This window comes from Cervus canadensis, chromosome 1 (assembly GCF_019320065.1).
Source record: "Cervus canadensis isolate Bull #8, Minnesota chromosome 1, ASM1932006v1, whole genome shotgun sequence".
NCBI classification, from domain to species: domain Eukaryota; kingdom Metazoa; phylum Chordata; class Mammalia; order Artiodactyla; family Cervidae; genus Cervus; species Cervus canadensis.
In genome coordinates this window covers 45,128,917-45,155,462 of record NC_057386.1, presented here as the reverse complement: position 1 = coordinate 45,155,462, position 26,546 = coordinate 45,128,917, and the positions used below count along the sequence as shown (strand labels likewise).

The 26,546-nt window shown below is 52.1% G+C and overlaps 2 protein-coding genes across 10 annotated transcripts in view; one reads left to right on the top strand and one right to left on the bottom strand.

Annotated features, from left to right (window-relative positions):
* RFFL (ring finger and FYVE like domain containing E3 ubiquitin protein ligase) overlaps positions 1 to 2,708 on the top strand; it is a 74,433-nt gene extending 71,725 nt beyond the window's left edge. For all 5 annotated transcript variants that reach the window (XM_043480892.1, XM_043480901.1, XM_043480882.1 and 2 more), the window contains one exon: positions 44 to 2,708. In XM_043480892.1, coding sequence (XP_043336827.1) covers positions 44 to 225 — 182 coding nt within the window. In that variant the 3' untranslated portion in view covers positions 226 to 2,708. The remainder of the gene's footprint in view (positions 1 to 43) is intronic.
* On the bottom strand, positions 2,531 to 26,304 carry LIG3 (DNA ligase 3). 5 transcript variants are annotated; one of them, XM_043480856.1, is made up of 20 exons: positions 26,168 to 26,304; positions 23,310 to 23,857; positions 21,210 to 21,353; positions 18,258 to 18,464; positions 17,490 to 17,641; positions 16,505 to 16,671; positions 16,328 to 16,405; positions 15,659 to 15,827; positions 14,169 to 14,324; positions 12,648 to 12,779; positions 12,186 to 12,265; positions 11,168 to 11,255; positions 10,069 to 10,146; positions 9,703 to 9,826; positions 8,997 to 9,139; positions 8,595 to 8,669; positions 7,798 to 7,944; positions 7,122 to 7,329; positions 6,695 to 6,777; positions 2,531 to 5,530 (listed from the first exon to the last, which is right to left on the bottom strand). In XM_043480856.1, the coding sequence occupies exons 2-20, from the start codon at positions 23,851 to 23,853 to the stop codon at positions 5,297 to 5,299; spliced, it is 3,009 nt and encodes a 1,002-aa protein (XP_043336791.1). In that variant the 5' UTR covers positions 23,854 to 23,857; positions 26,168 to 26,304; the 3' UTR covers positions 2,531 to 5,296. The 5 variants fall into 5 exon arrangements, with proteins under 5 accessions (XP_043336791.1, XP_043336781.1, XP_043336795.1 ...); XM_043480846.1 differs by having other exon boundaries at positions 26,172 to 26,272; XM_043480860.1 differs by lacking the exon at positions 26,168 to 26,304 and adding an exon at positions 25,470 to 25,708.
* Positions 26,305 to 26,546: the final 242 nt, after the last annotated feature.

Sequence of the window (26,546 nt, the reverse complement as noted above, 5' to 3'; positions counted from 1 at the left end):
GCGCACACACTTAGTCTCCTTACTCTCCCTCTGCCGTGTCCAGGGGGAGCAGTGCCGTCCAGCCTGGAGGAGAACCTGTGTCGGATCTGCATGGACTCGCCCATCGACTGCGTTCTGCTGGAGTGCGGCCACATGGTCACCTGTACCAAGTGCGGCAAGCGCATGAACGAGTGCCCCATCTGCCGGCAGTACGTGATCCGAGCCGTGCACGTCTTCCGGTCCTGAGGGCTCGCGCGGGCTTCTGCAGTGCCTTAGGGGACAGAGCTCCAGGTGTCTGGGCCCACGGTGGGCCGGCTTGCAGACGGCAAGCTAACCAGAAAGTGTGCAGTGTTCCCAAGACCAGGGCGAGCAAAGATGCTGTCACCTCTGGGCATGCCTGTCTTGCTTCAGAGGTACACCGTGCGGCTGGCCGAGCCCCAGGCCAGTGGAAACTGGTACAGATCGCACAGGCCAGTCCCTGTTTTGGTGATCTTGGGGTGACGATGGTAACTGATGGAGAGGACTTTACAGAATTTCGACCATATCTTCCTCCCTTCCTCTGCGAACCTAAACAGTCTCACCCTTCCTCCTGTAGCCCGCCCACCCCCCTGAGCAGCGTGCCTCTGTTTGACCCACTAGGAGTCCTGGTGGGGACAGCTCTCTTCCTCCCCGGCACACCTGGATTCATTTCTGGTCTCTCTGGCTCCCTGTGCTTTAACCGACCTTTGCTAAAGTATCTTGATACCTTAACCTAAAATTCATTTGTTTCTTTAGACCAAAAAGATGGTAGCTTACCAGACCAATAGTGATCCTCCTAGGGACAGAAATTTGAACCAGTAAACTTATTTCTGGTGAGAAATGAAACGCAAATGCGATTGGAAAACCTCAAGTCATTAAGAGTTGCTTCCTGAAGTGCTGGATTGGGAAGCTCTCCCTCTCCTGAGCTGACCTTGGGAGTCAGCAAAGCATCTGACTTTCAGACTGGTGGGAGATTCCAGTCTGTGAAAGACAGTACGTGGGTCACCTCTGCTGCTTCTCCTGGGGTCTGACTTTGTGCCATCCTGTTTTAGTTGATGAGAAAAAGGGAAAGCGTTGGGTGGAAGCAGTGGCTCTCTGCTTGGCTTTGACTTCTCCAGCGGACAGCCTTAAACCATTTTCCCCTGAGTACGAGGTCCCTCTTGCCCATGGAGGTTTTAAACATGGTCTCGCTTGAAGGTCTCACTGAAGAGACTTAGGCAAAGGGCGTATTCTACTCGTCAGACAAGCATGTAAGACTGAGCACTCAGAGGTATCAGCCCTTGAGCAGACAGCTGCCCGTGTCTGTTCCCCAGGTTGGGAGGGACTCCTGAATCCCATTTCCTTTCTCACCCTGCTGATTTAGGGGCAGGTCAGGAAGAAGCTTTCCCTTGGCTCTTTAGGAAGGGCCGTGCAATGAGTGAGTGTTGTTCTTGAGCCCTCTCAGGGTCTCTTCACCACTGCAAGAGCTCAAGTTTGCTGGAGAAGCTTAGCCAAGCCCAAACATACATTCTGTGCACTATCAGAAGAGCTGCGTGTGCCGCCATTACCGTTGGATGAGCTATGCAAACCCTCAGACAGCTGAGGGCTTCGGCAGTCACCCCTATTCCCACCCCGTACAGCTGAGATCTCTCAGACCAGAACCAATCACGACTTTGGAAAGCAGTGGGAAACCTGTAAGGGCACCTGTTGGTTGGTACAGGATATACTTAATGCTTTCTCTCCATCAACCACTAAACCACCTACCTTGACATTATATCAAGTCCTAGATAGTTTGATTTTGGGCTACAGCCTTTGTAGGAACTGGGGGGAATGGAGATTTCCCTGTAAAGACACCATCTTTCTGCTGGACAGTAAATACTATAGTTTACGGTGCCTACCAGTTTAACAAAGAATTCAGCTACTCCTTAGTTCCACTGTGAAACAGGTCTGCACATAGCAGCTCAGCTACAACCTAGCAATAACTTCAGGGCAGAAGCTGGCTGTTTCCCTGCTTAAAACTTGCTTTCTCTGCTGAGGCCTTACCACTCCCTACCTCCCAGTTTCCCTCTTAGACATGAGTTAACAATATCCTGATGGTTGGTTTGTAACCTCAGTAAGAATCAGAACTGATGTCATTTACTCATCTTGGAGAAAGAACTTGCCTTTAAGTCTTCTAATCCCTTTTGGTGAAGGTTTCCATTTAGGAGAAAAGGTGTTAAAACAACCTAACCCTAAGCGCGCCCCCCCCCACTCCTGCTTTGTATCTTCTTTATTACTACACCAAATAAAGGCTGGGAATTCTTAAGATCCCATTTCAGTTACTATCTAACTTAGGTAGCAAACTTGATTTTTATCCTTGGATACTCTCTTCTGCCCCTCATGGATCCTTGGTCTTAATTACCATGGAAACATCTAATTCTTCCATTATCCCATGGCTTTTGCTGATTGTTCTGAGATTTCAGTTGCGACTTGTTTTAAAAGACAGGACAGCTGACTGGCTCATAATACATTGGAATAGCTGGATCCAAACAAGAAAGAATAAGCTGTACAGGAATTAGTGCTCAATGTATATTGTATAAATTTGTTGAAATCTTTTGGACGTGAATGTGTTATTTCAAGTGGCTTATATTAAGATTTTTCTCAGACTTACTTGGGTGTTAGACCAAACCCAAATGTGTATTTTTTGTTACAGAGCTCTGCTTTATAATTTTGTAATAAAGTTTCAACATAGATGCCTGTCCAATCTGGTGTGAGGACGCCAGGTGTCATAGTTAAGACTGACCTGAGTTCACAAGCCACAGGCTAATCCCAGGCTGTATGCACACAGGCCTGCTCTTGCAAGACTGCTGTTTTTGGAGATGCTTGGGTCATGTGGCCTTGGGCATGGGAAAGCCCAGAAGAGGATGGGCACTGGGCAGGAAAAAGGACCAAGCCCAGAGAGCAGCATCGAGTTCAGACATGGACCCTGATCTGGTAGGAGCAGACCTTCAAGATGTGGGTGGAAAGGAGTCTGAGGGCAGCCGGGGTGGGGTGCGCAGGTGTCTTCAGGCAACCCCGGGAGATGGCTGGACTGCGGCTCAGAGGCCGGCCCCTCCTCGAGGGCAGCGTGCCCTGTCTCCGTGCAGGTGGGTACACCTGTCTGACCAGTGCGCAGGGGAGGGGACTCCTGAGAGCACAGCCTTTGGGAGAGCCGGACTGAGTGCAGATCTGCCCTGTGACTGCAGAAGGAAGGGATCTTGCCAGAAGGGCGTAGAAGCTCAAGGCTGAGCCACAGCACTCTGTCCTCATTGTTCTGGGCGGCTGACCCGTTCAGCACTCAGGGTGACCTCTTGCCTGCTGCCAACCAGCGAGTAAACAAAGGCTCAAAGGAGGGCAGGCCTCCAGCACCCTGCTGGGGAGGTTTAAAATGATGTTGCTTATGGTCTGTGAGATACAAAATCGTATATAATCTCAGCAGCAAAGAGGAACACGGATCAGAAAGACGGGAAGGAAACCGACACCCTGAACGTTGAGCTGAAGCAACATACCCAGCGAGGTGGGGAGGGGCCGAGCTCACGACTGAAATGACCCCCTCTGTTGCGTGGGTGCACTCTGGAGACCAGCCAAGCAAAGGCAAAATCCTGAGGGGAGAGCTCTGTCCAGCTGCTTGGCCTGAGGAGGCTGGAGAGGGGGTGAAAATTTATGTAGGTCAGTGCTCAGAGGAGCAGCAGCTTTTGTCTCCACAGAGGATAGAATAAAAAGTGTCTTATTCTCAACAGTGAAGCCAGACTGAATGGTGCCTATTCAGAAACCCCAAATGTCCTGGCCTAGCGTCAGGGCACCTCCCCCTGCCCCTTCCTCCTAACACACTGCAAGCAGCAGGTGGAAACCCAGGTCAGGCAGGCTGAAGTGACCTTAGCTGATTACCCTGGAAGGCAGGGGGTAGGCAGTGGCCCCTGCTTAGCCTCTTACTCAGGTATACTCCACAGTCACCTCACTTCCAGGGGTCGGACAAGCAGCCTGCCGACTATTGATAAGGAAAAACAGGATGGCCCCTCAGAACTAGATGGAAGCCAGTTCAGAACCAGATGCTGACATGAGAAGCCTGCACTCAGACCAGAGTGCACACAGTAATGCACAGACGTGAGGCTGTGGTGGTGTCTCGCAGGCCCTGAAGGCAGAGGCCAGGGCCCACACACCTGGGCTGAGTTCCCCAACTCTCGATCACCATGTGCGCGGCCGCACCTTCAGTCCACTTCCTCTTTTCAGCAACCTTGTGATTCAGGTGCACTTCCGGTCCGTGTGCCTCTGGGTGACAGCCGTTTAGTTTTCAGGGCTTGCTTCGAACCAGCTCTGTCTGTACCTGCAGTGTCCACTGTGAGCGTCGTTCGCCTCACGTGACTACTTGAAGCTGAAGATGGTAAGTCCAGCTCTCAGTTGTGTCACCAGCATGTTCTACATGCTCAGCAGCTGAATTGGTTGGTTCCCCTTGGCCAATGGAGGTTGCCAGGATGCTGCTTCTGGTGCCGTAGAAAGTTCTGAACCGGACTCGTCTGTGCTGGTTTCCCTTTATTCACGTGAGTCCACCTCAAGTGGCACAGGAGGCGTTCTCTATAAGCAGGCTGCGGAGATCTGTCCTCAGGTGGGTTTCTAAAGAGCGGTCCTGTCTGCAGATGGGGTGGGCTCCTGAGCCCACGGCCCCGGAGCCCACACCACCTCCCTGTCCGTCCTTCCTGGTTCTGCTCCCCTCCCTTCAAACCGGGACCCACACACTGTTTAACAGGAGAGCACGGAGAAGCGAGACATAAAAATCCATTTTGTTTTCTTTCAGATGCAATTTCATTCCTGGCAAAAATGGCCAGGCTGAATACAAGTTTTGCCCACTATAAGCATTTCTGAGGATACTCTTTTAAATACAACTTTAAAAGGAGCCTGGAAGTAGAAGGGGAACTTCAACAGCCAGCCTCCCCTCCATTCCTTAATCACCAGAATTATAGGAGGTGTTTGGGGAAGGACAAAGAGAACTCCGAGGGGGTTCCAGTTTTCTTTTTTTAAAAAAGCTTCTTTTCAAAGAAAAAAAAAAAAAGGTCAAAACCAGCACCCAGATCTGAAAGACCTATGTAAACTGGCAGGAGAACCTGACTTCACTGGTGGTACACAGCAACTCACTCCAGTCTGGAAGACAGCACGCGTGGCTGGTGGGCTCTGGAAGATGCATAGCTTGGTGGAGAGAGCGGCCCCCACCCTGGGTTCGGCTGGCGCCTGCCCGCCCGCCCGGCCGGCGCCCAGTCCAGAAGCAGTGCAGTGGGGAGTACACCCGAGGGAGGGGCAGGCGGCAGTCCTAGCAAGGAGCCACCAGCCTCCGTTTCCGGATACACGCCCAAATCCACTCCGGGGAGACCTGCTGGGCCTCGGGGTTCCGGTCCCCGCCACCCAGCACGTGTGTGGCTGAGCCCACATCAAATTCCTGCACCAGGTCCCCATCGAATGCCACAAAGTAGCGTCTGAGGCGGCTGAAGTCTGGCGTGGAGGGCGGCAGGTAGAGCCGCACTCCAGTGAAGATGTCCAGCAGCACCTGCAAACGCACAGCAGTCAGGGCCGGGCTGGGCTGGGGCAGATGGCTCTGACCCGGCTTGGGAAGTAGCTGAGAGATGGAGACTAGTGGTCAGGACATGGGGAAAGGGTTTACAGGAGAAAAAGTAACGGCCTAAAACCCCCATCCTGGGACTTCCCTGGGTGGTCAGGTGGCTAAGACTGAGCTCCCAGTGCAAGGGGCCCCAGTTTGATCCCTGGTCAGGGAAATAGGTCCCACGTACTACAAGGACCCCATGTGCCACAACTAAGATCTGGTGCAGCCAAGACAAGACAAAAAACCAAAAACCCCCATCCTCCGGCCACTCCAGGTTACGCATGACTGACATGCCTTTCCATCTTTGCTGAGAGGAAAAGGGGTGAGGGGACGGGTCCCCACCAGGCACCTGGAAAAGGGGAAGCACATGTCTCAGGAACCACCCAAGGACTGGTGGGCAGGGCCTGTGGGGCTCGAAGTGATGCTGCCCGACCCACGAGCAGCCCTGTGCGCGCCGAGGGGCCAGGAGCCCTGCTCGAGACTGATGGATTCCAGGGCTTCAGGAGGGGAAGGACAGCAAGGTCCCCGGGTGCCACGGCGACCTCCACACTGACTGCGGGGGCGGGGTGGCACAGCCTCCCTGTCCTGACCGGATGCCGACACCTCTGTCTGCCTCTGAGCCAGCAGCGCCTCCAGGGTAGAACTGAGTCACTGGCCTTGGTAAGCGCTCAGTAGCGGTTGTCACACCAAACTGACCACGGAGTACGAGAGGAGAGGAGGATGGTCACTGAAACAGCGCCCTCTCCTGCTCCTCACTGGCTGGCCCTGTTCACAAACTCACACGGCTGCACTCCCACACCCAGGCTGGGCTTTCTCCCCTTTAATGTCAACTGGGATTTGGGACCGGCAGCTGGGTGGGTCCCTGCAGCCTGCCGGCTGGGCCCGCTGTTCTATCGCCTGCCTGTGGGCACAGCTCTCCTTCCTCTCTGCTTGCTGGCGGGCTGCCTCTGCAAGGCAACAAGAGGGCACAGGGTGGAGCCAGCGGACTGCGGCCCTGCCCAAGGCCAGGGGAGCTGCAGGGGCGGGGGTGGGCAGTCAGCCCGACCACACCTTGCTCATGGCTCAGAGGCCAAGTGCAAAGGGCTGGGCCCGCGGGACGCACACCCTCACCTTGGCTTGGCACGGGGTCGCATCGGGAGCCTTCCGCTTCACTCCCACTCTCACAGGGGAGGGCTTTGCAGTTGGCGGGTTGCCTGCAGGCGAGAGCTCGGGGTGAGAACCCAGAAGAGGGCAGAAGCTGTGAAGTCAGGCCCCTCTGCGATCAGCACGGGTGAGACAGGAGGGGCTGTCCGCTGAGCCCTAAGCAGAGGCGCTCACCCCCAGCCCCCATGGCTCTCAGGGGCCCTGTCTGTCAGCTGTGCAGCGCAGGAGGGGAACCTGCAGACCAGCGGCTGGCCGTCGGATGCGCACAGCAGGAACGCAGCCAACGCCGGCTGCAGTGGACAGGGGGTCCCAGGGCCTCAGGGCTCTGCTGGGAGACGGGCCCCCGTCCCCACGCCCACTCCTCGGTGCCCCAGCCCCCTCCCTCCCTCCTTACCACCTCTGTTGGTGCAGCCGCCCGGCTTGCCCCCAGCCTTCTTGGCGCTGGTGGGAGGCTGCTTGGGGGAGGCTCTCGGGGCCGCGTGAGGCACAGCCGGCCCTGAGGTGCCCTCGTTCTCCCCACTGCTGCCCCCTGTGGTGGAGCTCCCCTCATCCCCTGCCGTTATGGCGAAGGCTGCCCGCTCCTTGGACAGCTGGTACAGCTCCTGAGAGGGGGGAGAATGTCGGGTTATCCCTCCTTTCCCAGCCTCGGGGCTCAGGCAACCTGTGTGGTCTGTTTTAGGTGCCCAGGGCTGAGGAAAATGATGGGAGGACACACAGCAGGCAAAGGCAGCTGGCTTCCTCAGGGCTTTTCTAGCTCTGGCCCTGTTTCTGCAGTAATCTGCACAGATCACTGTTCTCTGTTCCCCAGTCCCTCTCAGCAATGTGGAGCCTGAAGCCTGGAGGGAAGTCCTCCCCAGGAGGCTGTGAGACAGGGCCCAGGGCTGCCCAGGGCGCCTGATGCAGGCAGAGCGCTCTCCTGGGGGACGTGCTGCTCCCCGTTTCCAGTAACTGCCCTCCTGGCCCCTCTCAGCACGCTGGAGAAAGAAGACGAGGACACAGGAGGGCAGGTGCCCTGGGTGCCAGAGCTGGGAGGGGGGAACAGGACACACACGTAGCCCAGGCGCCGGCACCTTGAGTTGGGGGAGGTTCGTGGCAGACTTCCAGTCCTTATCATCACGGATTCGGGTGCAGCGGGGGAATCGGATGGAGATCCCATCGGCTGTGTGAGCCTCAGATTTCGAGAATTCAGCCCCTGTGATCTCCCACACGGCAGCTTTCTGTCAGGAGAAGTCAGGTCATTCACTGGGTAAGTAGAAAACACCTTCCAATCAGGTAAAAGCAATGGTGATGCTGCTGTTTAGCTGCTAAGTCATGTCTGACTCTTTGTGACCCCACAGACTGTAACCCGCCAGGCTCCTCTGTCCATGGGATTCTCCTGACAAGGATACTGGAGTGGGTCGCCATATGCTCCTTCAGGGGATCTTCCTGACCCAGGGACTGAACCTGTGTCTCCTGCTTGGCAGGCGGGTTCTTTACCACTGAGCCTCACCTGGAAGCCCAGCTAAAAGCAACAGAGCACAATTGGGACCGAAACAGCAGTGGGTAACAGGATCGAGACAAGTTCTAGCCCCGCAGCTGGTGCCGTGTGGCCTCGAGAGCCCCGCTTCTCCCCCGGGCCTCAGCTTCCCTGTCTGAGGACGACTGGGCCAGGCCACGTTAGAACAGACCCTCTGTGACTCGAGGAGGGAGAGGCCCTTCCTCTCTGGTGAGGATGACCCCTCAGTGTTGACTGGTCATCTCTGTGCCTGTCACCTGGCTCCCCACCCCGGGGTGGACTGTCAGTGATGCTGAGATGACGTCTCTGTGGCACTAGACAATGTACAAACTCACTTTGGGGGCTGGAGAACCCCAGGCCATGGGATAATACCTTTGGGTCTGGAACGATGAAGTCAGGGTAATAGATCTTATTGATTTTCAGCCAGTTGGGTATCTTGCTGGGATCCTAGAGGAGAAAGGATGCTGTCCTGGGCTGTTGCCAAAACAGGACTTAAATGTGCTCTTGGTGGCAGGCTTGTGAGAAGAGGTGACTTATCACAAAAGGCTGCCCCTCACCCCTGGCATCCTCCCTGCCCAGAGAGGCTGAGGCCTGGAGGGCACACAGGCCAGGTCCTCAGAGGATCTGAGGGCCTAACACTGCTCCTATGCAAGCAGCAGCTCTCTTTTCTGTGGAGACAAGCGAGACCTACAGCTTCCTCCCCACCCCCCACAACACTGCCCGTCTCAGAAATGATGGTTGGTCCAGAGGCCAGGGCCCCAGGGCCCCCCTCACCTTGCTGATCTTCACCATGTCCAGTTCTGTCTGCAGGCGGGCGAGCGTTGCATCGTCGTGGCCTCCTGCACACTTGGTGACCGTGCACCACTTCTGGCTGCTCGGGTCATAGCAGCCCATGAGGAAGATGGACATCATGCCACCTGGGGGGAGGAGGGACTGGGTTGGGGGTGGAGGGCACCCGCCGGCCCTGTGAGAGGCAGCCTGCGGAGGAAGGGGCCCGGGCCTTGGCATCAGAGTGCTGGAGACCACCTCCTGGATTCACTTCTTACTAGCCATGTGAGGTTAACCTTTGGGAGTCCCAACTTCAGTGCATTCGGGACAATCACACTGAATGCTGGGTAAAAGGAACTGAATAGTGCCTGGCACCCAGAAAGATGCTGTGAGTACTACTTCCTCAGATCACAGCTTCCCCTCCAGTTAGGAAATGGAGATATTCCCTGAGGAGAAAGCCACCAGGCCTTGAAGAAACAGTGGCTGGTGTCTTTCTGGGCCGGCGAGCCCAGGGCACTCTTGCCTGACCTCCCCCGGCCTGGGTCTGCAGCGCCCCCTGTTCCTGCCTGAGGCGGCATGGGCGAGGCCGGCTCATGAGCTCCGGACGCCACGACTGGCCATGCCAGCACATCCAGCCAGCAAAAGGCCGGCCTGTGCCTTGAGTGGTGCCTTTCAAAGACGCACCACCCCAGGGGCCAGAGGCTGCCCTGACCTTTGCTCCCTTGCCCGTAGAAGGCCCCAAGCACCACCAGGTCAGCTGTGTCGGCCATGGCGCCCTCGTTCAAATAGTCCTTCTTCACTTTCAGCCAGTGGCGCTTTCCAGGCTCGTAAGTTCCCTGAGGGGAGGCAAGAGAGACCACAAACGGGCATGGAGGCGCTGAGACAGGGGCGTCTCACCTGCTCACATGACAGCCGGCATCTGTCGCAGTGCCCTCCCGTGCCATCAGGGCCCTTCAGGCGACGAGCACCAACCCAGCCTTTAGACCAGAATCCTGCGACGGCACCCCCCGAGCACCTCAAACTGCCACAGCCACGTCCTGGCCAGGGCCGAAGAGAGCAAAGGACCTGACCACCTTACCTTCACGTCCTTCAGCACCAGCCCTTCCAGCCCCTCCCGGATCACCCTGTTGATCATGTCCACCAAGTCGGAAGCTTTCTGCGGGAGAACAGAGAAGGGCTTTGGCAGCGAGGTGGAGGTGGTTCCCTTTCACACACCAGCTAAGCGCCTGCTGCAAACACGCTGACTTGAACACAAGAACAAAAGGGCCGGCAGAGCAGGGACGACCAGAGAGCCAGTTCCGCTGTGACGGGGCGCCCACCTGGCACGGACCTCTCACGCCCCGCCCTCCCCGGTGGGGCTCATGAACACCGGCAGAGCAGGGACGACCAGAGAGCCAGTTCAGCCGTGACTGGGCGCCCACCTGGCACGGACCTCTCACGCCCCACCCTCCCCGGTGGGGCTCGCACACGAACACCGGCAGAGCAGGGACGACCAGAGAGCCAGTTCCGCTGTGACGGGGCGCCCACCTGGCACAGACCTCTCACGCCCCACCCTCCCCGGTGGGGCTCATGAACACCGGCAGAGCAGGGACGACCAGAGAGCCAGTTCAGCCGTGACTGGGCGCCCACCTGGCACGGACCTCTCACGCCCCGCCCTCCCCGGTGGGGCTCATGAACACCGGCAGAGCAGGGACGACCAGAGAGCCAGTTCAGCCGTGACTGGGCGCCCACCTGGCACGGACCTCTCACGCCCCGCCCTCCCCGGTGGGGCTCATGAACACCGGCACAGCCTGTCTTACTGTGCTTTGCTATGCCACATTTTGCAGATACTGTGTTTTCTTTTTTTTGACAAAATGTTGTCAGATAATGGTAACCATTTTTTAGTAGTATTTTTAGTTAAGGTATGTACATTGTTTTTTTAGACATAATGCTATTGCACACCTAATAGACTAGAGTGTTAATGTTACTTTTCTATGTATTGGGAATTCATAAGTTACATGACTTATTTTCTGTGATACTGCTTTACTGTGATGGTCTAGAACCAAACCCACAATATCTCCAATTTCTGCTCGTATCCACATCAGCCTCCCTCTTAAGAAAATAACTAATACCCATTCTCCCAACCACGTCTGACCCATGGGGCACTCTGCTCTGCCGAGGGTGGGATCCTCACTCACTGTGACTTGCTTCATTTCTGAGAACATGATCCGGTTGGGAATTTCAACCATGTTGTCATGAAGAAGCTTCCGCCGCTCACACAGAGGCCTGAGGGGGACAGGAGAGCTGAGGTCAGGCCTGGATGCTCCCCCACCCCCCCGAGTTCTGAGGAGAGATGGGGACAAGGATGGACTGGTTTCCTGAGACGCATGCCATGGCTCTGGGCCCTCGTGTCTCAGTTCTGCCCATCCAGGGTGACCAGGGCTCCATCGGGACCAAAGATGGATGGTTATGAGCTGCGGCACAGAGTCACTTCACTGCTATAGGTCCTGTCTCTACCTCATCAGCCCAGACAGACTGTATAAACCCTGGTCCCCTCTGAAGAATAGCCCTGACTCTCCTTGGCTGTACTGTCTCACTCCAGGCCCCAGGCGGGCGGTGTGTGGGTCAGCAGGCTGACCGGCCTCAGGACCTCAAGCCCAAGCCCCAGCTCCTCCCCTGGCAGTTCTGTCTCCTTCCATCTCCCTCCCCTTCCGAACTCAGGGCTGGGGGCTGGGGTGGGGGTAGGGATGCCTCTCTAAGGGAGGAGGGGGCCAAAATGGTTTCTGGGACTCAAGAGGTCAAGATTGTGAGTTATCCCGAAGGTAGTCCCAACCACAGAGCCTGACAATGGCAAGCTTCTGGTTGTCAGCCTCTCCCAAGACTAAAGCCTCTGAACTGAAATTCATCTGTGTTACGCACCCGGAGATGCTTTTGAAGAGATAAACTGAAACCCTACAGTGCTCGTAGTTGGTATCTCGTAAACAGTCCATTTTGCTGTGGATGGCAGGGTTTCCTCTGTGACTTAAGCTTTCAGAGTCGAGATCTAGTCAACACACTGGCTCTTCCTAACACTGAATGGGGAGCCGGCTGTGCAGTAATTGTTCGTTCCCGATGCAACGCCTGGGCCCAGAGCTGCAGCACCAGCCCCTTGCCCTCTCTCCTTTCAAATCTGAAGCCCCCACCTCCCTACCCAGGAATCAAAAACAGACTCCTCACCTATCCATCAAGCTGATATCATTGAAGTAGATACAATCAAAAACAAACAGGCAGACATTAGCATCCTGGAAGGCAGCTTTCTGTAAGGGAAAAGGAGGTCATAGGTACACGAGGGACAAAAGTAAGAGGGCATGGAATGCGGGAGAAGCAGCCCACTTCCCAGACCCTCTGAAGCGTGTGGTGCATAACGCGTGTTTGTGTTGTGGAGCCTCTGGGCCATAAGGGCGCTTGGCAGACACGTCCTAAGTGGAGACCGACCTAGTTATAAGCCAGGTGCCACTATAAGGTCTTTTTATGCAAAACACAGAAACAAAACACGTCTAAACTTAGGGCTAAAGTCAGTACCAATTCAAAGATGAAGATAAGCGTGACCGTAAGTAAGCGACACATTCCTCTGCATTTGGACTGAAAGCACACACTCTTGCACACACTCACGCTCACTCACTGGGCCTGAGCCAGTACCTTGTGCACTCCTAGAGTCCCAAAGGGCAGTGGTTTGCCTGTCCTGTTGTCGATCAGGAGCACCTCAGAGTCCAAGATCATGCTGTGGCCCCCAGGGAAAGCCCGGGGGATGAAGTCCTTAAAGTGGGCCACCTGGAGGCAGAAGGGTCACTCAGAGGAGGGAGCCAGGACACAGAAAGCAAAAGCCGGGCCCCTGAGGGAACACAGAACACCAATATGTGCCAGCCTAGCTGATGTGCAAAACAAACTTAGGTCTTGGCAGCTGGCCAGACAAGAACAATCAGCTACGTTTCAAGACCTCTGCCCAGACCCTGGAAGAGATCAAGCTCACATTGGGGTCAGTTTCTATTGGCTGCAGCGCATTTGCAGGAAAAAGGAACAGTCTGAAAGTGAAAATGAGGGGAAGAAGGGAGGCAGACAAACATGGAACAGAGGGAGGGAAGGTGGACAGGGAAGGTGGGCAGGTGGGATTTGTGCAGAACAGACCAGTGGGAAAAAGGATGGAAAAAGAGAAATGAACTCCCTTAGGAGCAGCGAGAAAACATGAGGCGGGTCTTCCCCAAGTGCGCTCGAGGAGGTCGTGCTTAGCTCTCAGAAACACTCCAAACTGACGGCCTGGCCTGACTGCCCAGGCAGGCGAGGCCAGGCAAGGGTGTGGGCGTCCCCTCCCCTGGGACTCTGAGCAAAGACAGAAGGGGGAGCAGGGACAGGAGGGCCACCCACCCCACAGCTACTGGAGCCGGCTGTCCCCACTGCTTTTCCCTGGGCAACCCCCAAGGGATCCCAGAGGCCCCGGGAGCTGAGAAGGGCCAAGGGGTGAGGTTCTCAGTGCCCCCTGATTAAGGGCAGGAGCTGGGGTCTCAGAAGCCCCCATGGGATTGTGTTTATGTCTGAATGTAAGCCTCTGGAGGCACAGAACTTCCATTCTTTTTCGAAATTTTTCATTAAATGCTGGATGCCCACTCTCTTAGACAGTGCCTGGCATCAACCCTTGATAAATATTTGTTGAACAGGGGACTTCCCTGGTAGTCCAGTGGCCAAGACTCTGTACTTCCACTGCAGGGGGCACGGGTTTGCTCCCTGCTGGGGGAACTAAGATCCTGCATGCTGTGTGGCACAGACAAAACATTAAAACAGTAAAAATAAAAGAAGCTGAACGAATTAATGACTGGCTGCCTAACAGCTCTTTGTACCTGAGCCGTGACGCAGCTCAGGGCGAGCACACAGGACCTAGAACGGCAGAGGACAAGCACAGCAAGCTGTCACCGGCTGAACTCGCTGTCCTGGCGTCACTGCCCCTAGGCTCCACGATGGCTGACCCCCAGCTACGCTCTTGGGTTGCTCCTCCTGAGCAGCCCCAAGGTATTCGAAGATTCCAAAAATGAGTAAATCAATTCATCCTTCCATTCAAATACAAAACAGATTCTATTTTGCACCAGAGCTGGAAAGGCACTGGAATACATGCTTTGAGATCCTTAGAGACAGGCAGAAGAGTCCTGGCAGAAAGGAAGGGGTCTGTACCTTGTGCGGCAGGACGGGCTTGAGACTGCGGCTGAAGTAGCTGAAGTGGTCCCCCTTCTTATGCACCTGGACTCGCTCCCCGTCATACTTGATCTCAGAGAACATGCCGTTGGGACACTTCTTCATGGCGTACTCGATGGACTTGCAGGCCTCAGCCTTGGAGGCGGGGGAAGGGGGAGGACAAGCCTGGAGACTTACAGGTGCTCTTCCCAGAGAGGTGGCTCGGCAGGGACAGCGCGGAGCCCGGGGCCCCTTAGCCAGAGCACACCCTCAGGGCAGGAGGGAGTGAAAAGGCTGGGCAGCGTCATATTCCGATATATTGTTTTCACTTTATGAATGAGAAAACTGAAATTCACAGAGGTTAAGTGCTCACTTTCTATTACACAGTTAGTGAAGGGCAGGAATGAGATGTGAATCTAGACCCAACTCCAAAGCCTGGGTGGTTACCCAGTAAGCGTGTAACCTATTGTTGCTGTTTAGTCACTAAGTTGTATCTGACTCTCTTGTGACCGCAGGGACTGTAGTACACCAGGCTCCTCTGTCCATGGTGTTTCCCAGGCAAGAATACTGGAGTAGGTTGCCAACTCCTTCTCCAGGGGATCTTCCCGACCCAGGGATCAAACCTGCGTCTCCTGCATTGGAAGGTGGATTCTTTACCACTGAGCCACCAAGGAAGCCCAGTATAAGCTATGCCATGCTTCAAATGAGACTGTGGAACAGATTCCAAAAAAAATTCTTATAAAAATCAGAAAGTCTACTAATGGAGGTGACTGGTCCTGTCCCTCAAGTGGCGATCTTACTACTTTGGTGCTGGCTATCCCAACACAGAACCCTAGACCAGCACTTCAGGCACACACCACAAGGCTTCCAAAAAGAGCAGTGCACCCCACTGAGACAATCCAAGGTGCTCGGAGCAGGCACAGCAGCAGGCGTGGCCTGTCCTGTCACACAGGAAAACCCACGCCAGGAAGGAAATCCCATTTATCATGGAACAAGCAGAGGCCCAAGGAGAGCTGGTCTGCATTCCTTAAGCGTCTTCTCTTTCCAGGAAAAAAAAAGGAGACCTAAGGTACCCTCTCACAGGAAGGCTGGCTCTGTCACCAACTCTCAGAGCTACTTTAGGGCAAGTCACAGAGACTCAGGAGTTACTGCACATATCCACCTGACTTCAGGAGAGATGACAGATGAACCGCTCAGGGTGGACACTTCAGACACCATTTACTAAGAAAACTAAGGATCAAGAGAGACTGAGGACCTCACCCAAGATTCCACAGCTGGCTGAGGGCAGAGATGGCTGAGTTCTCAGGTCTTTCCACTGCTCACGCTATCTCCCCCAGGAGAAACACCCGCTGCAACTCTACTCTTCCCTCCCCGAAATCTTCCAGCCATCTTTCTTGCACGGCCTTCAGCATCAAACCCTCTCAGGTCTCCCAGGGAAGGGTAGCAGCCTCACACAGGAGCAGGAAGCAGGGCAAGAGCAAGGTCCTTACCAGCATGGGCTGCACCGGGGTCATCAGAGAGGCCTGCACACGCAGAGCTCGTCTCTGGCCTGGCTCCTTCTCCACCTCCTGCTCGTTGCGGAGGACCCGCTCCACCACATCCTGCAGGTTGCGCGAGGCTTTGAAGGCTTCATAGGCATTGGGGTCTAGGGCATCTAACCTGCCGAGGCCAATAGGAGCAAGGAAACAAACACCACTGTTCTTGACCTTATTGCTCTGGATAGTAGCAATATGCTGCAACATGTTATGTCCAGCAACAAGAGGACATAACTGCTGGGATCCCAATATATGGGGAAGTGGTTATGTCCTACTGTCTAAAGACTTTCACAGGAGAAAAAGATCTTGGAAAACTCAGCTCTTTTGAGATACCATGCTACCTGGATGCTGCCCGAGCAAAGAGGGGGCTGGAGTAGGCAAGCAACTCATACCATACTTTTTGAACATATCCCCTATGTTTGACTCTAACAATTCTGTGAAAAGGGTACTGTTATCTCCATTTAACACGAGAAAATGGAGGCTGAGCTAGGTCAACTGATGGGTCCCACAGGAAGGAAGAAAGCAGAATCAGGATTCAAACCCAAACTGGGGCTTCCAAGTCCTGACACCAGCTGATAGCACAGGAAATGGGCAGCTTCCACCATCAGAGGACCTGGTACTTACACGTGTTTTGCACCTGAGTTCATCTTCAGATCATGCTTGATCAACCTGATGATGCACTTAAGGTCATTGGCTGTACACCTAGAGGGAAGAGGCACATTCAACTTAAAAAGCTCCCAAACCTTCCTTCCCTAGTGATTCCATCTCCCCAGGCCCATCCTCAGTGGGCAGTGCCCCCACCTGGAGGCGATGTCCTGCAGGGCCTGTTGCTGCTCGTCCTCCTTGGTGAGCTTGGAGAGCTGCATGAGGAACTCATCCACCTCCTGGATGGTAAGGAGGCTCTTGGCAGCTGGAGGGAAAGACTTGCTCTGCTCAAAGAAGACTCTGATTGTCTCTGACACGTCACCCTGTCTCCAAAAACCAAAATACCATGCAACAACCCCAAAGTGGCCGTGTGTAACCCCCAAGCCCTCATGACTACAGGTGAATTAGAGATTTCAATCACTGCTCCTGTCCGAAACTCACAAATATTGATTTCACTGCTTAGAGAATCTATCCCACCCACAGCTCCTAGAAACGGCACCTCCATCCACCACAGGATCTGGCCACCTGCCTGAGCTGAGAAATGATGTAAAAACTAATGCAGGGCCAAGCCAATGTGAGTCCTGTTAGAATCTGAATTATGAGACAGACACAGTCATCAGATTATGGGGGTGTTTGGACAGCAATTTTCTAGGTGCCAAGCCTGGAGTCATGGACAAACCAAAACTGAATGGCAAGCCCAAGTTATAAGGGAAATAAAAGCAAGGAAAAAATAAGGCCCAGAGGGACTTCCCTGCTAGTGGCTAAGACGCAGAGCTTCCAGCACAGGGGTCACAGGTTCGATCCCTTTTAGGGAACTAAGACCCTATTAATACATGCCACATGGTGTGGCCAAATAAAGGTCTAGAACAAAAGTCCCTGGAGAGAGAGTGGGAAGTCCAAGATCCACTCTCAAAGTCTAGGTCTTTCTCTCAGGCTCAGCAGTAATGTTAAGTCCACTCTTCAGAACCTTGTGAAACTAACAGCTGTAGCCTCCCATTCAACTCCTCTCATAATGAAAGCTTGCTCAAGTGGGTTTCAGTTTTCTGAAACAGTATCTGCTCCACCAAGAAAAAAAGAGAGTGCAGGTGACTGGCTCAGCAGAACCCCACTTGGAATCCACCTACCCTCCCCTTTCTCTGACCTGCTCTAGGTCTCGTGTCATGTCATCTGAGTTGCAGTTAAAAATGCGGCTGAAAAGCTTCACAATCTGCTTATCATTCAAGTTGTAAACACTCTTAATAACACCCGGCAGCAGCAGCTTCACTGTTAGGTACACGTCGCCGTGGAAACCATCTGGAGGAGACAGAAGAAAGAAACCTTTCTTGAGACATGGAGCTTAAACAAATAAATACATAAACTCAAAGAACCAAGAGAGATGTCTGCACTGCTGCCCTCGCCGCACAGGCCCTCAGGGGAGGGTGTGCGTTTCACCACGACGGCAGAGGCCACGGCATTCAGCAGCTGGGGGTCTGTGAGTCTGCCTCCCTGTTAGCCCCTGGATGAACTCCTGCAGGGCAGAGGCATGACTTCCACTGTCGTGTTCCCAGTGATGGGCACATCACAGATGTTCAACGATCATTTGTCAGACGAATGAAAAGGAACACAGTTGGGAGATTCTATTCCAAGCTGTGCAAGTGGCTCACAGAACCCAAATCAAACAGGAGAGTGAATTTTCCTTTTGGTCAAATGGGAGAGGTTCTTCTGGCCTCCTAGGGGGCAGAGAAAGGAAGGAAGAAAGATGCCCATGTGTTTGGAACAGATTTGGCTACACAATGAATTTCAAGACAGCAAAATAGCAGAGCATCAAACCAAGCACGAGGCCTGTGCAACTGTACAGCTCACGTGCCCATGAAGCCGGCCCTGACTCTGAGCTCTTGAGAGAAGCCCATCCAGGGTGCTCGAGGCCCACCTCCTGCTGAGCCTTTCTGAAGGAAGTCCTGGATGATCTGGGTTTTCGTGTTGTAGCTAGGATTTTCAGCCACCATGGCACACAACTTCCGAAACTCACGCAGCAGACAATCCTTGTGTTTTGGGTCACATTTGCTTGAGGACAGACTTGTCTTAGGGGCCTTGGGGGTAGGGCTGGAGTGGGCTTCCCCAGAGTTGTTGGGCTTGGCTGTTGGAGAGAGAAAAAGGGAGAGATAATTCATTTTGCCTTGCTGAAAAGGAAGCAAGACAAACTAATGGGCACTCTGCTGGTTCTCTATGTGTAGCTTTACTTAATCTCCCCAAAGAGCCCTTTGGGAGCAGATATCATTATACATATTTTGTGGGTGAAAAAACAGAGGTCAAGTGATTACCTCAAATCTCACAGCTATTAAGAGTAAAGAAACAACTGCCTCACACTGAAGCAAAGGACCAGCTGACGTGTATTTCTTTATATGAGTGCTTACCGAAGAACAAAGGCCATTTTCAAGCCAAGAGTGGTCAGGATGATCTCAGTGCAATTGCAAAGCTGAACCCAGAAAAGTTGGAATCAGGAAGGAAAAAGAAATCAAGGGACGCCTTAGTTACTCTGAAACTACTGCTACTGCAGATTGTTGGAACTGGAAGAAGCCTTAAAGATGATCTAGCTCAACCTCTTCTTGTTGGTGAGGAGACCGAGGCATGAGGACAGAAGCATTCTCAGTCGCTTATCACTAGCCCCCTGCCCCTCCCCACCACCCCCAGCACCACTTTTTCTTCTCTCTTCCTGTAAAAACGAAAGGGGGCTTCCCCTGTGGCTCAGTGGTAAAGAATCTGCCTGCAATGCAGGGGACTTGTAGGAGACGTGAGTTCAATCCCTGGGTCAGAAGGGATTCCCTGGAGAAGGAAATGGCAACCCGCTCTGGTGTTCTTGTCTGGAAATCCCTGTGGACAGAGGAGCCCGGAAGGCTACAGTCCACGGGGTCACAAAGAGTTAAGACACGATGGAGCGACTAACAACAACAATAACAAAAAGTTCTAGATTTGGAACTCCCTGGTGGTCCTGTGGCTAAGACTCCGAGTTCCCAGTGCAGGGGCCCAGGTTTGATCCCTGGCCAGGAAACTAGATCCCACAGGCTGCAGCTAATTCCAACACAAACAAATAAATAAATAAAATTTTTTAAAAAAAGGTAGGCAACAAGGAGGACTTTTCTCCAGACACCCCAAACAACTCTCAAGTGATCCTGTTACCTTCTTGTGACCATTTACAAAGTAAATTTCACCCTGAAAGCTTGCAGCAGACAGTCGTTACCACGCTGTCTGCTGATGTAAGCATCTTCTTGCCTGGAGTTTATAAATTAGAAATCTATCCTCATCTCTGACCTGGCATTTAAAGAGGACTTTAAGGGACAAAATCTCCAAAGTGTCACTGTTCGGCAGCTTGGAAGAAATGGAACACCTGCCTTCCCTGAAATTCCCTCCCCAGAACCAAGCTCTTCCAGAAATACACTGTCCTTACTGTCACCTGAACTCTTCCATATTTCTATCTTTGGTTTACCACTAGGCAAAAACCAAGCAAACCTCAGAGTTTAAAAATGATAAAAAATCATAGAGTCAGGCATTGTTTTTGCAACTTTCTCTTCTTTATTCCTTGTGAGATACCATGGGGTCCACAAGGTAGGTGCTGCCATTCCCACTTCACAGATGACGCCACAGAGGCTCAGACCTGGACCGAGGTCTTCTGACCTCAAGTCTGGGCTTCTTTTACTCAAACAGAGCAACCTCCTCCAACAACTTCTGAGCCCCTGAGTTTTGATTTTATTTTCTTTAGCTGAGGCAGTCATAAGAATGATAAAACAGGTAACAGGTTGGAGAGTAAAAAAGCACAGGTTTTGAAGTTAAACAGACTTCAGGGTAACTATTAAAAACTCCATAATGACGTTGAGCATTGGTTTTCTCATTCATAAAATGGGCCTAATAAAAATACTCCCCAACGTTAAATGAAGAACAAATGAAACCACACATGCAAAAGCCCCCAGCCCAACGCTGTCTGCTACACAAGGACATGCAGGACATCTCCCTTCTCTACTTTCATCTCCAATTTGGGCAAGTGGAGGGATGCAATTTCTCACAATTCTTCCATTATCAAAAAGCAAGGAAGTGGGACTTCTCTGGTGGTCCAGTGGCTAAGACTCCATGCTCCCAATGTAGGGGGCTGACGTTTGATCCCTGGTCAGGGAAGTAGATCCCACAGGCTGCAACTAAGAGTTCAAATGCCAAAACTAAAGATGCTGCATTCTGCAGCAAAGATAAACAATCCCGTGTGCCACAACTAAGACCTTATTTATTTGGCACAGCCAAATAAATAAATAAATATTAAAAAAAAAAAAAACCAAAACCCCAAAACAAGGAAGTCAATGGCAGGTTGTATTAATGTCTGATCCAGGTAAACTACTTCAAGGGGAGAAAGTCTTGACGGAACAAACATCTTTTTGCTGCAACAGAGATTAAAATATACAAAGTGCTATACATGTGGGGTGCTGAGAATTAGCTGGCCATTACCTCTCTGCTCAGATGAAAGCAAATTACAGTTGACTCTTGAACAACATGGGTTTGAACTGCATGGGTCCACTTACACGCAGAGTTCTTCAATAGCAAATAAGTACTATACAGTCGGTAGTTGATTGAACCCAGGGATGCAGAACTGAGGGCATGGTGGAACCATGCATAAAGTGGAACCTCGGATAAGGAAGGCAGACTATAAATGACATTTGGAAGTTCAACTGCGCAGGGGATTTGGAGCCCCTAATGCCCGTGATGTTTAATAGTCAACTGTATTAAGGAGGCTAGATGGCACAGAATGGTCACTCTTAACCAGAGTACCAAATTTTGGTATCCTGGGATACCTAATTAAAAGAAGGGCTACAACAGCTCACGTAGCCCTAACCTATCTTACCTGAAAAGCCAGAAAACTTCCGGGGATTGGAATTGGTGACAAATGAGGCACCTTTCACCGGAGATGCCACCTGGCCAGTGGCTGTCAACTTAGCCTGGACAACAGCTTTCTTCTTTGGTGTGCCTGCTGCCTTGGAAGACAGATCTGTAGGGCCCCAAAAAGAAGGGGAAATATCTTTCAGTGAAAAATCCCTGAGAAAGCTTTCAAAGACTCTATCAGTTGCTCTTACAGCCTGGCTAGCTAAGTTACCACCATGGTATTAACCAAAAGGTGACTGTTGGCTGGCTGGTCTTCTTGACTGGAAGTAGTAGGTATTAGGGTACTGGGGAGAGGGTGTTCTAGGGACAAAAGACCCAGTTATTCTTTACTTTTATTAGTAACTTAAATATTCCTCAATACTCTCCACCCCTTATCTCACATAAAACCTTCAGATTATTCAGAGGAAGTCAGAAATTATGGGTTAACAGATAAAATGTGAGGACCTCAGCTTATGGAATTAGCCCCAATTTAAAGATAAACAAGAAAGTAAAATGAAGCTGGATAAACAGAGCATGTTGATCTGGTACGTGCAGGAAAACTTGTAGCTGCTGAGTTATTTGAGCTGTGTGACAGTTTAACTCTCCCTTGCATTTTTCTTCCTCTGAATGAGCTGGGTCCAGAAGTAACAAAGGCTGAAGCCAATGGCTAAGGCTAGGCAGAGCAGGAGGGGAGCTGGGAAAAAAAATGTATTAGTTTTCTCCCTGAAGTAACTTTCCTCTCAGAGAAAAAGGACAGATGTCCATTTTAGTCCCCCTATACTAACTAGAATTAAACCGAATTGAAGACATGAATATTACAAAGACATAAAAGGTCAGAAAGGACTAACTGGATTTATCAGTGTCAGATTTCTAAAATAGCATACATTTGAATACACATGTATGTGCACATATATGTTTTTGTGTAATATACAAACATGTATTTTCTAGTTCTGTCTGCTGAAAGGGCCCAAAAGCAAGGATATCTCATGGCACCCAGGACATAGAGTATCAACATTTTTGTCTCTAATGCCATTTCCCCCACTAACAGGAACAAGGACTCTTCAGAGAAATGGCTGATTTCACGGCTGAGATAGGTAATCCTAAGAGCGAGCATACTGTTAGGCCAGAAGGCAAGGAAGTACTTTAAAACAATTTTTAAAAAGTGATTTGGACATCAAGGACAAAAACTAGCTCAAAGGGATTCCCAACTGACTAAATATTAGACAATTTAGTACCAAATTAATAAAGAAGTACAGGATAATGATAAGCCACCAGGAAAAAGTAGTAATCTGAGTCCACACAGAAAATAAGTTGAGAGAGAAAAGGGAGTAGTATAGTGTAGGTACTCTTTTCTTCAAAAACGTCAATGTCATAAAAAAAAAAAAAAAGACCTCAGAGATGTTCCAGATTAAAGGAGGCCAGACTCGACAACTAAGTGCAATACTTGATATTGTATCAGGATTCCATACTGAAGGGAGAGAAAAGTTATAAATTATCTGAGCAATTGACAAAACTAGAATACAGATGGTAGATTAAAGCATTATATCAAAGATAAATTTACTGGTTGATAGCTGTATTACAGTCACGATATCCTATTTTTAAGATATACACATTGAAGTATTTAAAGGCAAAGGACCATGATGCATGCCCAAATGGTTCTGGGGGAAAAAAAGTCACCTGTGTGGAAGAAGAGAGTAACAAAGAGAGCAAAAGAGTAAGCACAAACATGAACACAAATGATAAAGCAAAGAGAGCAAAATGTTAACAACAGGTAAATCTGAGGGAATTCCCTGGAGGTCCAGGGGTTAGGACTCTGCACTTTCACTGCTGAGGACCTGGGTTCAATCCCTGGTCACGAAACTAAAATCCCACAAGCCTCACAGCGCAGCAAAAAAAAAAAAAAAGGTGAACATGAGCATTCTTTGTACTATGTGCTATTTTTATTCTTGCAACATTCCTGTGAGTTTGAAGTTATTTCTGAACAATAAACTTAAAAAAGACAGGAAGAAAGAAATTGGGCTCTACTCTCATCTCGTTGCCTCTCAGAGCCAGTAAGATGAGAAAGCAGTATTCTCCACCCCACCTGCAATGTGCTGACTTATCTGCTCTTTCTCGTTCTCTTCCAGCTCTTCCCAGCCTTCCAGCTCGGTGAGGTCCTCAATTTTTTTTGTGGTGGCCCGGGCCCGCTCCAGTTTCTCAAACATGCATTTAATGTGGTACCACTCTTTCATATCGCCCCCCGACTCTGAAAAGGGATTGGGCACCACTTTGCCGATTCGGCATACGCCCTTGACAATCTTTTCCTTGCATTTTTTGCAGCCAGCGGTGCCACGCTTGGCGTAGTCCACACAGAAGCGTTGCTCTGCCATCTCACAGGGGCCACTGCAGCGTCCCACATGCGATCCTGACAAGAAAACAAGGTAGGTGGCACGTGGTCTTAGGTTGCTTTTCTGGAAGGACGGAACAGGCTTTCTTCTCTGGAGGAGGTGGTGTCCAAGAAGAACTGTTTCTGACCACTGGCCAAAGTGTCTTATGTCAGGCCGGTGATGTTCTTGGAATAGGAACAGTTCTTTTTTCCTGAGTGCACGGAGGGTTGGTGGGAGGAGGATCTTAAAAGCCAAAGTCATACAGCTGCATGGAAGGGGGAGAGGCAGAAAAGTGAGTTACAGAGGAGCTAGGCCTCTAATTTCCTCAAAGGCTGACATCCTAACACAATAATCCATGCTGACCAACCAAACATTTCCCAAAGTATGAAGGATTTTTTTTTGGCTGCTGTCCGATCCCTGACCAGAAATTGTACTTGCGCCTCCTGCAGTGGAAGCCTGGAGTCTTAACCACAGGACCACCGGGGAAGGCCAGGTATGAAAGATTTATTGCCTACAGGATGAAGAATTCCTGTACAGGAAAATTCAGTCTACAACAGGACATTCAATGACCTAATTGAACATTTAGATATATTCTAAAGTATATCTAGTAAATCACAATCAAGAGAATTCAAGTAACATAAAACCCTTTCTCAGGCCATCAGCAAACCCTAAGCCTTAAAATGGATGGTGACCCTTCAGCATAATAAGATTCTGAAGTTTCTTTTTAATCATCAAGAAAAATTACACTGGGTGTTCCCTGGTGGCCTAGTGGTGAGGACTCAGTGCTTTCACTGCCATGGCCAGGGTTCAAACCCTGGAGGAGGAACTGAGATCTTGAAAGCCAAGTGGTGCAGCTTAAAAAAAAAAGATATTATTTTCAGGAAGTCTTTAATGTGAAATATAAAATATTTGTTATCCTCAGAAAATAATTAAGCCACTATATATATCTGGGATTTAATCAGAAGCCCTATTTTGAGAAGCAATTAAATGGAGCCTAAAACCTAACCCCTTGGTTTCAAATCCTAGCTCACTGGCCATAAGACCTTGGTAATTCCCTTAATCTCTCAGTTCCTCAATTTCCTCAACTGTAAAATGTGGATAATAATAGTATCTAACTCAGAGTTGTCATTCTAAGAATAAAGCCCTTATATAGTCAATGAAGCGATTATCCTTTAAGCAAAGGCTCCCTGTGTGCAATAAGCCGGGTTACAACTCAGCAAATTCAATCTGGAAATGCTCAAGTAACTGGACAGCAAGAATCAAAGGAAACGCTCAGTCTACATGGAAACAAGGACCATATCCACATAGTATCCCCCACTTTCTTTTATCCTTATTTTCTAAAGTATCCTCCCAGTTCCAACTTTCAACAGACTGGAAGTTATTTTCAGCCTGCACCCGGCTTTGTCGTCAAATTGCTTGTGGGTGATAATGAAAAGCAGGCTTTACTTGCTGAAGTGAAACGTGATGCAGAGAACAGCAGGTAACTGGGAATCAGAAACGCGAGCACAAGTGTGACCATGCAGTTCTGGGATTATGTTATCTTTTGAGAATTTCCCTTCACCTCCCGAGTCCGCTTTCTTATTCCTAAAACAGGCAAAATATCTACCTCAAGAGAAGGGAGAAAATGACAATGGGTCTGTGGATGGGTGAATGGCGGGGGGGGGGGGGGGGGGTAGGGCTCTGAACTCCCTTGCAAATGTACACAAAAGGTGCGCATTCAGCTTTGTTCGTTTTGGGGGAGAAACGGTCAACGTTTTCATGAAACTTCACAAAGGGCTCTGTAAACCCCTAGAAGCTGAACCACAGAGTATGTGAAAGTAAGCAGGCCCGCAAGAGGCGCTCAAGAAAAAAAAAACAAAACAATTAAGGTTCACCACCTTCCTGTAAAGCGATTTATGAAAAGCCGCCCCCAGGACTCCAGGAGCCGGGGGGACGGCACCTAGCCGCGCCCTCCCCTCCGCAGGGTCCGGGAGGCGCTTGGTCACCAGGAGGCACGGAGCCGTTTGGGGAACTCCGCCTGGCTCACAGGCCCCCCTCGGCCGCCACTCAGCATTTCCTCAGAGGGACCCGAGAAGGGAAACCGCTGAGGCCTGAACGCAGCCGGGCCGGGAAGTGAGAGCCCCGCGGCCGCTGCTCCCGGAGGGGCCTCCCCTTTCGGGAGGGGACACCGGCTACCCGCCGGGGCTGCGGGGAGAGCGAGACGCAGCGAGGCCCTCGACGCGAGCCGGAGGGGCGGCCAGAGCACAGCCCCGGGCTAGGCTGAAGGGGACGCGACGGGAAGATAGAGGCTCCCGAGCTCCGTCCGCAGCGCCCCGACTCGGGCGGCGGCTGGGCGGACCCGGCCAGAGGAGCCCCGCGGGGGCGCCCTGCCTTCCCGGCGTGGGGCCGCGGGGGTCCCGGGAGCCAACCCCCGCGGACTCCCGGGGGGCCGCCACGTCACGGAGGGTGTGCCCCGGGGCTCTGCTAGCCGGCGGGCGGGGGAGGAGACCGGGGGCTGGCTCCCGGGCCGCGCCGAGCCCCGCACTCCGGCCGCCCCCCTTTCCCGCAGGCAGGCCCCGCCGCGCCGCCCCCTCACCTGCCTTCCCGGCTCCGGCGCCACCTCAGGCCTCGGACCAGGCGCCCACAGGCCGCGCGCAGCCACGACGGTTGTAGTGCCTGTCTCTTTAAATCCGGGTCCTCGAGCTGGCCTCAGCGCGCAGGCGCAGGGGCCCAGGCCCCGCCCCACCTCCACCGCTGCGCCACGCGTCCCCGCCCCTTGCCTGCCACGTGGGAGGTGGCCTGGGTGCTCTGAATGAGGCCCAGGGCTTAGGTCTTGGGCCATGGGCTTGGCTCGCGAAGTGCCACTGCGACTGGAGAAAGCAGAGGTGCCGGGATGTGGGGGCGCCCTGAGGCGCATACTGTTCTCAACTTCTGGGCATTTACCCTACCCCCTGCCAATTTACCTCATTTGCTCT

What these genes read in the sequence shown, in the direction of transcription:
- LIG3 (XM_043480856.1), bottom strand. Translation starts at nt 23,853, where the DNA reads ATGACTTTGGCTTTTAAGATCCTCCTCCCACCAACCCTCCGTGCACTC. An exon ending in ACATGGTGAAGATCAGCAAG is followed by an intron (nt 8,670 to 8,996) that starts GTGAGGGGGGCC and finishes TTTCTCCTCTAG; the next exon opens with GATCCCAGCAAGATACCCAA. An exon ending in TCATCGTTCCAGACCCAAAG is followed by an intron (nt 7,945 to 8,594) that starts GTATTATCCCAT and finishes TTCTCCTGACAG; the next exon opens with AAAGCTGCCGTGTGGGAGAT.